This window comes from Nyctibius grandis, chromosome 22, assembly GCF_013368605.1.
Source record: "Nyctibius grandis isolate bNycGra1 chromosome 22, bNycGra1.pri, whole genome shotgun sequence".
NCBI classification, from domain to species: Eukaryota; Metazoa; Chordata; class Aves; order Nyctibiiformes; family Nyctibiidae; genus Nyctibius; species Nyctibius grandis.
Window position 1 is genome coordinate 828,305 of NC_090679.1, and position 12,924 is coordinate 841,228.

The 12,924-nt window shown below is 36.4% G+C and overlaps 1 protein-coding gene across 2 annotated transcripts in view; it reads left to right on the plus strand.

Annotated features, from left to right (window-relative positions):
- The window catches only part of GABRA1 (gamma-aminobutyric acid type A receptor subunit alpha1), a 42,984-nt gene that overhangs the window by 12,531 nt on the left and 17,529 nt on the right, over positions 1-12,924 (plus strand). For both annotated transcript variants that reach the window (XM_068417229.1, XM_068417230.1), the window contains exons 4-6: positions 3,517-3,584; positions 9,382-9,602; positions 11,233-11,315. In XM_068417229.1, coding sequence (XP_068273330.1) covers positions 3,517-3,584; positions 9,382-9,602; positions 11,233-11,315 — 372 coding nt within the window. The remainder of the gene's footprint in view (positions 1-3,516; positions 3,585-9,381; positions 9,603-11,232; positions 11,316-12,924) is intronic.

Below are 12,924 nucleotides of genomic sequence, written 5' to 3' on the forward strand. Positions count from 1 at the left end.
TGGATTTATCCTCAGCAGTCCAATCAGCTCCTGACCTGAGCTTGTTTTGTTCAATGACTTAGAGTTTTCTCCAGTTCTTAAGGATATTGTGAAGGTTTTGAACATAGCTCAGGATTTGAGGTTCCTGAAAAATGCATTCTGAGCATTTGAAGCACAGTTTAAGCCTTCTCATGGCAATCAAGCTGCAAACTGAACACAGTTAACCTTGATTCTAAATATATATCTCAACTGTATGAGTAAACACATGTCCTGTGCAGCAGTGACTCACAACTTCTGAAGCTCTTAACAAAGCACAGTTGAATCATCTAACTAGTAAAACAGTAAACAAAAATTTCAAAACTTCCACATGGCTTTGGAGGGCCTAATCTTTTTCTGTGTGTTCATACATACTTTTTCATTGCTCTTGAAAATGACGTACATATGAAAGAAAAAAGAAATAATTTGGTGGTGTGTACAGTAGTTTTATCTGGATTTGAAGAGACCTGGGATTAGATGCTCTGCAAAAGTGTAATCAGTATGAAGATAACACAATCTCTTGTGAGTTCACGATCTCATCTTCTATTATTACTTATGACTTACATGCCACTTAAATTATCTTCAATATTATATAGAAATAAAAGGCATCACGCATTTTTCCACTCCCTCAGAAAACTTCCATCTTACCGCCAAAGCCTTTAGTTTCCATTTTGTGTCCTCAAAGTGATTTCCTTAAGCCTCAACGTCTCTAATATGACCATGTGTCTCCCAAGACTAGAATTCAGGATACCACTACATGATATGGTGCTGACTCAAAGAGCATAAGAATATGTTTGTGCAAGGTAAATCAGTTAGCTATATTATATTAAATAGAGGCTCACTCAGAGCTGGGACTCTGCGTTTACACCATTAAGGGATGAACGCATTGGGCCTGAAGAGCTTCTGTCTCCTCGTGACATCAGTGGAAGTGCCTCAATGGAAAGCAGATGGAGAGATGGGGAGTCAGAATGAAAGATCTTTAAAAGAGTCATTTGAGTTTCACTTTTCAATATGTAAAAGGCTAACAGGTTTCATGATGATAGTTTCTCGGTCTTAAGAAAAGGTTCCAGTAGCGGGAACTTAAAGAATCAGTTCAGCAATGTTTTACTGGACCTTGTGAAATCTCCATCTTCTTTTTCTGCCAGCTGTTTCATTCAAGACCACAGCCTCTTGAACTTTTGTGAAAGTGATGGGCTGAAGGAGAGAATACTTTTTTCCCAAGCCAAGTCATTTCTGGACAACCATATGCTTCTTCCAGTAATAGAAGGTTAAATTCTCACTGTGAACTTCTTGAAGTCCCGAGCCAATTAGTTGTCAAAAGAATACTTAAATTTCTTTAAGTCAGTTGAAAAGCTTGTAAACAATGGTACGGTCACACGTTAATTTCACTGGACAGCCAAGGAGGAAATTTCACCTATCCAATGCTTTTGCCAATAGTCACTGTAGTTTGTACACATCTCAGTCACAGATATAAAGAATGAAAATATTATTAGTAGGTAATTCACCCACATCATAGTATTTTACTTTCTGTGATACATTGGAAATTTCATCCTTTAACTTTTTAAATGAGTCTTGGAGATTACTTTTACAACCACCTAATCTTTGCATTAACTTGCTAACAGTATACAAGTGTCATTCAGTGCATTACTAGAATGACAGTAGAATCAGATTTAATATTACATCTTGATTATTGCTGTCTCAAAAAAGGAGACATTTTACTGTATATATATTAAGAGTTTATATTAAACTGCTTACATTTAGATATATTTAGAAGTTGTAGACTTTTTTGAATGTAGACTTTGAATGTAAGTGTATTGTAGAACACTGATTCTCATTAGAAATTTTGCATCAGATAGAGAAATGTATATTATTACCGGCTGCGTAACCTTGATTCTTTATTTCACTTCTCTTCTGTCAGAACTTTCTTGTCAGCTGGAACAAATAATATTTAAACAATCTGAAGCCTTTTGAAATCAGAGAGTTGTATTAAATTAGTTTAGTTTAATTATTTTACAATATTTACATAACATTATACAGTTAGCTGTTTATATACATTTCTTAGTCTTATGAAAATTTTTGCCTGCTGCATGTCTTTTGCTTACTATACATTTACTTTTCTGTTAGCCTCTTTTCTTTAGGATTGCTTTTAATATTCCAAATTTCTCAATTTATTTCCTTTTTGAAAGTTTTTTGAGAAATGTATCACTCCTTCCACATTTGAAATTTCTACCAAAAACCCCACGCTGGCTTGTATAGCACTATAGTAAATGTCTTCAGACTTACAGCACTGTAAATTCTGAAAGCTGATGGGGTTATCTCCACTCAACATTGTTTGGATTTATGGCTCCAGGTGGTGTTACTCCCTGCAGCTATATTTAAAGCAACAGAGTTATTTTGATATATGCCATCCTGGGTGAATACTTTGTGATGTGTGGCCTAGAAAATACCAATATGTTCAGATGTGACTGATGCTCTATGTGTCTGTAGAGGGGGAGGAGAGGAAGGGTGGAGGTTAAGCTTATGCGTTTCTCGAAATGACTTCTAACAGTAGATCTGCAGAAGCCAGATGTTTGGCTCTATCTGGAGATCAACGCCATTTTAGGTGTCTCAGATTCGGCATTTGTGACCACTAAAATCATTAGATTCTTCTGAAGTGGCCAAGGGCATTGTGCCCTGGAGCAAATATACATCCATGAAATCACAGAGAAGTCTACTTTTATGGTATAGCATATGCAGATAATCTGTATTATGTACATGTTATAGATTTCTGAATTATTATTTATACTAATCTATCATTGAAGCCTATAAAACAAATTGGGTAGTTTAAGGGGAATCTAATGTTAGTGCCTGTATCAATTTAAAAAGAAATCTAAAACATGTACAAACTATAACATTTATATATAAGTCAAAAATTGTAGTGGAGAAGTTTAGCTGATATTTATTTGGAAAACTGCAGTTAAGGGTAATGCAGCCATTTCTAACTCTTGCCAATAACATATCTTTATGTTTTTATACACCATAATGTATTCTATCTCTTTCTCTTTTTCTGTTTTCCTGTGTCTCAATATAAAATACATAATTCATAAGCCAAGGGTTAATTATTAGAGACCCTCATTCAGCTTGCCCAGAAACACTGAGCACCCAATGAGACTTTTGAGTGCTGTGTAATATATTCAGCACTGTTTATATTGTCAGGCAAAATTTATTAGTCAAAGAGTGAAAAGACTTACACAACAGTGGAACGCTGGCTACTGTACGGTGGCAACACAAGCCACATCTCAAAAAGTTCTGTGGAAACACTGTAATAAAAAATTGTTGCTGACAATATTGACTGTGAAATTACATCTAGAAGCAATAAATTATCAGGACTGTATTGTAGACCAATTTTAGAATGGCTAATCAAAGCCAATAATTTTTCTATTTATTGTGAGAATTGGTAGTGGTTAGATCTAATGAAGACTGTTGATAGACACTCACTGTCCTAATTTCCTGCTTCATCAGAGCGTGTAACTGAAGTGAAGACTGACATTTTCGTCACCAGTTTTGGGCCTGTTTCAGACCATGATATGGTAAGTGATGGCCTGTATTTCTACGGCATTCATTTTATCTTGTCTTTTTATTTGGAGGATGGAAGATCTATGCAATAAGTTGTTTACTCGTTTTAAGGCGGGCTTTTTTTAAACCCTTGATTCCAAAATGCTGTCAGCTTTTATGTGCAAACATTCCTGCTAGCTGTGACTGCATTTAAGTGCCCTGAAATTAGCAGCCTTGGTGACTTTAATAATGTGTTTTAACAGACCTTATATTTGCTATATGATATATTAAGAAATGCATTAGGGTTTGGATCTGTATTCTTCTGAGAATGATTGCTCAGGTCCTTGCTGGCACATCACTGATCCAATTTGCTGAGAAAGATCATCATCTTAAAATGCAATTAACACTTATGCCTACAGTGTGACATGCGTATAGTCTAACCTGTGTTTTCATATTAAAAGCTACTGATCAATGGGAAGTGACTTTTCCTAGATCTTGGCTGCTGAAAGAGAAGAAAAGATTAATGAGAGAATTACTGTCACCTCTTTATGGAATGAATATTAAAATCAAATTGCTAGATAACTGCAGGGGTTGGAGAAGCTCAGAAAACTGAATGAAGATGTTGTGAGCCCCAGTCTTAAGAGATTATTAAAAATTGTGTAAAAATACGGATAAGGTACTTCAAATTTTGCATATAAATGAGGTCTTCACAAGTAGGTTGCTATTGACAGGGAGAGCCTAGCCTGCAGCTACCAGTATCTGCTGGATCCTGTGGTAGGATGAATGCTGGGAAGATCCTCATTAATTTAAATGAAGAAAAGAGAAAAGTTCAACCTTGTAGCTGGCTACATTTAGCTAAAGACATTCAACAAAAGAAAGATTAAAAACAATTAAAAGAAAAAATTATCACAGGAAAGGAAGCAAGTTCCATTTCTTACCATAAAATTGTCAGTTGTTTAATTTGAACTACAGTTGTAGACAGACCTTAAACACCAGGTTATTACAAGTTTCTGGCTACTCAAAACAATGTTAAGGGATGGAATAACAGAGCAAGTAACTTTTACAAGATAGTTTATTTTCCTAAATGAACTTTATGCAAAGACACTATTTTCCTGATTGCTTGGAAAATAGCATTTATAAAACTACAGTCAAATTTATAATTGCAACTGATGCCATGATACTTAAATGAGAAAGAATAGCTTGGGCAGCACAGACTTTTCGACCAATCATTCTGCTGAGAAGACCTACAATAGAAGGGTAATCCAGGGAAACAGCTAGACTGGTGGCTTGTCTCCTGAGCACATATATACAATACTAAGTATTATATATACTGTGAAGAAGAATTAAAAAAAAAATCATTCAGTGACTTCTGCTTTTTTGTTCTGTGATAATCTTGTGAAATTACAATGTCTACTTAATGTCTACTCTAAATTATACATTAAAAGAGGGGAAATTCCTCGGATTAAAGATTGGTAGAAACCACTGACATCCACTATTTGTGTTCTGGTAATTGGTTCAGCAAAACACTATCTTGCTTTCCCATTTCTGCCTCAAAATAGGTAACCAATCACCACTGGACAAACTGGAAATTTCAAACACAAGTCATGTGACTAAAATACATGTTTTTTTAATTTAATGGTCTTTGAATTAGAATTGTAGCAGCTGCAGTTTTTTAGTGATAGGAGGTTGCTCCGTTTTCATAGAGACCTGTCTTCTTGGGACAGATCTCTTGTTAATTTCCTGAAAATTAACGTGATTTGAAGTATTGGGCTGGACATAGATGCTTCTAGGAGGTGAACAAAAAGAGATGATAAATATATGTGGGTGAATGTATGTTTTATATTAATATTTATTAGAGTTGTTTTTTGTAAGTCAGCTGGCTAAGCTATTGTTTGCTCTGTTGAGTCAGATTTACTAGAAAACTCCAATAATGAATGGCAATCTAATAAACAAATGCACATGGATGCTTTCCTACATGTAGAGGTAAGTTTAGAGTAACTGATAGGCCTCCTGAATTATTTGGGACTGTATAATGTTTGGACTTCAGCATCTACTCATACTTTGTGTTTTCAGGTAATTTAATTATTGTGTAGAAGGTAAAGCAAATTTGACATTCCTAGGACAAACTGATATTTGCACAGGATTTGGATTGCAAGGAAGAATAAAATACTGAAGCCAGAAATAATCTACTTTCAGAATTAGGAATAGATATATTTGAAAAAAAATATTGTCTTCAGCTATAATTCAGTATAGCTGAATTACTATAGCATAAGCGATCACTACCTACAAAAAGAATCTCAAAAATAATTAAAACTCCATACCACATTGGCACCTGATTTTCACTTAGTTAAACAGGAGAAAGAATTTGTCAGTCTCTTAATAAAGTGTGTGACCAAGAAATACACAGGCAGGTGTTCATGTGGTTTGAAAACTAAGGAATTACAGAAAAGTATTTAGTGTAAAACTCCTACTCACCTCCCCTTACTAAGAAGTAATGTGTGTGCAACCTACTCATGCTAACTCTTTTGCTTAAGGAATTAAGAGTGAAATAAGAGACAGAAAGAGAAAGATAAAATGAAGAGCTTACCAGAATATAAAGTTTATATTCATTTCAATGTACATTTAGTGCAGAGTCCTCTGTGCATACTACAGGTTGGTTGTAGTACACCATCATTTGAGGGCTACCTCATATTTGCTCCAGTGAGCAGATTTACAGTAAGCGTAGACTGGATTGTGGGATTTGGTCCCAGGGAGGCCTCACAAGCAGCTGTATTGGCACACGGAGGGAAGCACGCGCTGCTGTCTGAGCCCAAGATTGATGGCTGGCAACTGGCAGTGAGCTATTCCAGCTGACGCCATGTGTTATGAAACTACAGCCACAGTGAGACATCAGCATACCTAGACCATCTGTTTGCAGGAATCCAATGAGGCAGTTATATAGATAGTAGGTTGATATATCAGGGAGTACATGGTGTTCCTACCCACTCTCAATATACACTCTTTTAAGAGCAGCATAGACATAACCTGTTATTCTATAAAGAGAATGTCTTAGCTTGTTCTTAAACTTGTGAATAAAGTTAAACAGGAGAAAAGCACTTTTTAAAATAAAAACGTCTTTTTTTTGGAAGGTCTCTGCAGGTTTTCAGGCATGCTCTCAGATGGTGGATCGAATTAAACAACAGATAACTTGCTATTCTCACATGACTGTCATTTTTGTGAAATTTTTGATGTATAATATCTGGAATAAGAAGCATTTTAAAATTAACTTTTTTCATGAAGACAGAATTTTTTTTTTTTAGTAAACCTTCATTCCCACTGCTTCTGTACTGTAAGTTCTTCAGGAGCAAATTTCTACCTTACTACCTTCCTGTACAGCACCTCATATGATGGAGACCACAGTGTGGTCTACCCTGTGTATAAACACTCTCCAGGGAGAGATATCAGATGAGTAAATTAGAAAACATTTAAGTCTAAGTGTTATAAATAAATGTTCAATACCATACAACTTATTGCCAAAGTGCAGATAGGGATCTTCTTTCTTTACCTGCACACTAAGGAATGAAGAGTCTCCACTGTGGAGAATTTATTGTGAATTTCATCTCACTCATATGTTTGCACATAGACCACTGCTATAGTACATGGTTTGGAGACAATCCTTCTGTTGCCTTGCTCTGTATGGCACCCTCTTGTAGAAGGAAGCCCTAATCAGAGTATCTGATGACTTGAACTTAAAGATCAGCTGTCTGTCAGGATTCATTTGAGGAGAATTATTGTATGTGTTAAAGTGGGTAGTGAAAGCTAACGAGTTGAGAAATCTCAGACAAAATGAATTCATCCTATGCGGTGCAACAGCCTGGCATAGAGAAATATTCAGTCTGTGCCAGGCATGACCTGTCAGCTACTTTTTAATTGATTTTTTTCTTATGCTGTCAGATCCCTTATCAAATCTCTCAGGCTCCTTGTTCTTTGCCAGTATAAGAACCTTGTGTTCATATAAAGTGAAGAACCAGATTCCCTTCTCTCAACCTGTACCACCTCCCACACACCTCCTCCTTTGCAGTTAAAAGAGATAAAAAGGGAATGGCTTACATGCACACTGAAATGACGTCACCTTCTGGGCATGTCTTTTACCTTTCCCATGTGTGTAGGAGGAAATTTTCTTTGGAGCTAGTAAACCACAGAGGAAATCCAATATTTTAATGCTATCTACTGCACTTTAAACCTCCTTCTCTCCTACTCTGCTGCACACCTGGGACAAGATTTTGCACACAGTTCAACCTAAGGCCCTGACCAGCAAAATTCTGAAGCAAGTAGTTGGCTGTAAGTGCACAACTGCTGTCATGGAGCTGAACAAATTCAGGCTTCAGCAGCTCACTGAGCATGTGATTAAAAAGATGGAAATACAATTAAGTGTGCATCAAAATGATTCTCAGGTCTGGGACGTAAATTAAAAAAAAAAACACAAAACCCAAAACCAAACAAACCCAAAGTAAGACCACCCCATGGAACTAGAACATTTTCACATCAACAAGAGATTTATTTAGGCATTTCATGCCCTAACCACAGCAAAAACACACCACCAGTAAGAGCTACCATTCCTACTTGCCGATAGTTGCACAAGGAATAAACACAACTGCTTACATTGTACGGAGCGCTGCCATTTGTTAAAAGAGAAATCACAAGTCTAAGGGAGCCTGCCACGGAGAGATGTTGCTTACTTGTTCCAGAATGTTTCTCTTTACTAACATATTCCTTGGGGCAGCTCTTTTCCTTATAGCTGTGTGTGCCTTCACACACAGGAATTTCCTTTATTTCAGGATTTGCCATCTCCATTGGCAGGAGATCTCAGCAAAGGTTCAGCTTCTCAGCCAAAAGATTATCATCCAGGGCAATTTTGAACAGTGTTTGGACAGCTACTTTTGATGTTTATCACAATATCATAGCCGTAAATGATGGAGGGAGCAGGGTAATCACATACTGAACTTTCATGTCGGAGTGGAATTTTTCCCTAGGAAAATATTATACTATACTGCATCCACAGGAGTTTTCACATTTTCACCCCACATACATTTACATTTTACATATAATACTTCAACATATTTTTCCTAATTTCACCCTCTCCCTCTTAACTTTGTTCCTGTTGCTTTGTAGAAATAACTCTTTCATGTCGTTGGTTATTTTGATTCTCCCCGTGTACACTGAGTCAGCCACTGAATCTCTTCCCTGATGTCCAGTCCTTGCATAACTGAACTCTAATTCTTGGTTCAAAGCTGTCCCTGGCTTGTGTGCTCTGTAGTCCAATGATTTGACCCAATGAGCCGTTCCACGTCTCATAAATCAGACTGCATAATTTTAGCGAACTGTGAACTTTTCGCAGGTTGACTACATGTTTATGCTAATGAGACAGAATGAAAGGCTCTAGTAAGACCTGTCTCACCAGGCTTGTTTTCTTCTAAGAGATATATTCTTCCTGTGCTACGCATACCGGCTACATGTCCACAGCTTCAAATTACAGTTTTATGGAAGGTGAAGGAAAAGTGAGAAAAGGGTGACTGACTTTGTGTCTACTGTATTATATCTCAAATTCTCGTCTAACTTTTGATATACTATTTGCCCTAACATTTATTCTGTTGAACACAGTAATGATATTGTAACTGTTTAATAACCAGCTTCAGGTACATTGTAAGTGATATAGAGAATAAACGTTCTGATACTTACTAATTTCATTAATAGTTATCTTGCTTCTAGGGAATGGTAAGAATATACTTTTCGAGTTCTCATATTGCAACATATAGCATCATAAGCATTTCCTTTTTTTCTGAATTGATGTAGGAATACACTATAGATGTATTTTTCCGCCAGAGCTGGAAAGATGAGAGATTAAAATTCAAAGGACCTATGACTGTTCTCCGGTTAAATAATTTAATGGCCAGCAAAATTTGGACACCTGATACCTTTTTCCACAATGGAAAGAAGTCTGTGGCTCATAACATGACGATGCCAAATAAACTATTACGAATTACAGAGGATGGGACGTTGCTATACACAATGAGGTGAGCCCTAAAATACTACAACCTTGCTTTAGTTGGACAATTTAACTTGTTAAAGCATCATATTTTCCAAACAGGAAACAAGTTCCTTTTTGAGCATAATTTGATTCCTGCTTAGTAATGATTTTCACAATAGGCCATGGAATGATGGACAAACAGAGGCATTTGCAGTGTTTATTTTTTCCCCTTCCTGCTGTGCTACCTTTACACTCCCTGGATGTGTCTTAATGCTTGATTTTAAAAAGGTACCAGTAGTATTAGGAATCCATCAATTTGCAGAGGACCTTAATTTGGAGTTGCTTTTAAGGATTCCATCAGCAAAGTATAACAAAGCCTGAAAGTTTAATATAATCTAGACTACTAGATCATGTACAAGGGTCTTTAATCTTTGGATCCTATAGAAAGCAGATTCTAAGAACTAGCAGATGCACACAGAATTCATTGCCCATTCTTCATGCCTCTTGTGCTTGGAAATAGAGAGTATGACAGTCTAAAACCAGATATTTCTTATTCCATTCATAACATGAAAAAAATTCACTAGAGCATTTGGAAAGTTTGTGCTAGCACCACTCTTACTGGAAATATATTATTCTCTTCATGGATAACTTTGGCTATCCAGTTGTCAGCAGAGGAGTTAAATAAATCCTTTTGAAATAACGATGATACACAGTCATGGAAACATTCTGGACTAAAAGCCTGCAAATTAAAAAATGAAAAAAAAAGGTATGTTGTCTCTACAGAGCTACACATCCCCCATTTATGTCTCTCATGGAATCAAACAAGGTATAAAGTGATTCTATTGACTCAAAGTCAAGATGGATAGCTTAGTACATAGGTGAACACTGAGTTTTCTTTTAACAATTTTAAAGATGTTTTTAAAAGCAGTACAAGTATTCGAAGGAAACAAAGTCTCCAGGCTTTTGGGCGCCTGTCAAATATGTTCAATTTATTCTGCAACACCTTCCAAGGCTGTCTAGGGTAGGGTAGAATCTGCTTGGCTGGTACTTATACAAGTCCAGGTCAATTTTTCTTGTCTTCCTAAATGCTTGGCTGTTAGGGATTTAATCCAGAAGAACACTATCTTGGCAGCACATTGTTCACATATGTCTCTGTTTTTGACCATAACCTTTTCTGTTTGCTCACTTTTGCAAGTGCTTTAATGCAATCTTCTGCCTAGTATTCAAGTATTATTGTTCATTCCTTGCTGATGTGTGGTATGTGACTGTTTCTAGTTTATTTAATCTCTTTTATTGAGAAACATGTTTGCACCCAAGCTGACAGCAATGAAATGATTTCAGCAAATGTCTGAGCATCCAGCGTGGGACAATTTAATGACGGCAGTAAGGAAGCAATTTCAGTTTCTAATAGACTTTAATCCTCACACCAAGTCAGAAGTCTGAGCATGTCTCTGCTGTACAGTGAAACATGGTAGAGGGGCAGAGCCAGTTGCACTGCTGTGTCTGCACATGCCTGTCAGCACCCCCAGCCAGACAATTCAGGTCCCGTTCTAGCTGATAATCAATCACATAACAGATATTATGCTATACTTATTCTATGTGTCTTAATAGAAGTCTATTTGCTATTTCTATGAAACTAGAATAAATGTGTCCTTTTGCTCATTAATCCATTACAGATTGACTGTGAGAGCAGAATGTCCAATGCATTTAGAAGACTTTCCTATGGATGCACATGCTTGCCCCTTGAAATTTGGAAGCTGTAAGTTTATTTTAAATTGAGGTTTCTCCCTTTTTAGGCCACTTTACAAAAGTATTTTGCAAGTGAGAAAACCTCAATGTTTTAATCTTGTGTATTTTTCACTTTTTTTGCAGGGTTGTATTTTTATTCTTATATAACTTTAATAAACCTCTTCTATGTGTCTTAAACATCCTCCAATGTCATGCCTGGACATTCACAAAAGAGAAAAATGACAGTGCTCTAAACATCTAGAAAAGTAGTTTGTCACATAGAAAATGTTGTTAATGTTATAGTTGCTTTATTTTGTTAAGATCTAAAATCAATGTTAGAGAAAAGTAATACAGACCATGGATAACTGAATTGGTTTAGGTGAAAACAATTCCCATACCATAATCTTGGCTCATTTAGAACAAAATTTTGCCTAGGATTATAAAACATTCATATTACAATCATGCAACATTTCTGGAAGTGAAAAATCTCACAAATCTCCAAATAGAGTCCTACACTTGCAGTATTTGTAACATTAGATTAGAAAATATACTGGACAAAATGTAATGTAATTGAAATCAGTGTAATAACTGACCAAGCTTTCTGTAAGTTGAGAATTTCCCACAAAACCTTAATTTGGATAACAACCAACCTGACATAACACTTTCAAACTTAGCTAAACCTGATATTTTTAAAAATTAAATATAGTTCCCCTTCAACTCTTTCAGAAAAAAAAAAAAAAAGTGAAGATCTGTATTACTCTGGTTGGTTCAACACAAACAAGAAAGACAAAATGTGTGGAAGATATAATAGTGTACAAATTGTTTCTGCAATGGCTATTTTTTTCTGGTAAAAATGGGTCATTTCACTGATAATGGGTACTTAGTGGTTTGATATATTTTAGTAGTCAACAAACAGAACACCCCATTCATTCTTCACCTGTTACCAGACAGGGTGATAATTTACTTTGGGCCGAATAGCTCTATGTTTACCATGAGAAAGGACTGATGTTTTGTCTTTAAAGAGCTACTAGCCTCCTAGATAAGATTAGAGAACAAAAAGCTCATACAAACTTGGAGTATAAGTGACAAGAATAGTTTACTCCTTGAATGTTAAGTTTTCTTACAGCACTTCCAATAAATCTTTCCAAATCTCCTGTGAAACAGAAGGGGGTGGGGGGAAAGCCTTGCTCCAGCTAAAACAGGGCAAATAGCTGCAGTGGGTTCTGGATTAATAACGGGAGATTTGTGTACCTGAGATCCCAGTTGGATCAGGAGTGGTTGCAGGATTCAATTTCTTTTGAAATGCACATTAAAGTGTTTATGCGGACTGCATGCTGGATCTGGGAGGTGGGAGATGGCTAATCGTACTTAAAACCTGCTAATGCAAAGTTAAACCCGCAACAGTTTTTGAACAAATGTAAACTACTAGATTGAATTTATATAGACATAAGACACCTGTCACCACATCTGTGCATCACTGAGCCACAGCCTCCTAGACACCAGACACTGCCTAGTCTGAACAACAGTTCCCATTTTTTTCCTACATCGAGTTCTTTCTGGCCCAATGTGTTCCAGATTAGTGTACTCTTGGTTCACAAAGTGCACAGCTTTCCAGATTACTAAGGATCTTGCCTCGATTA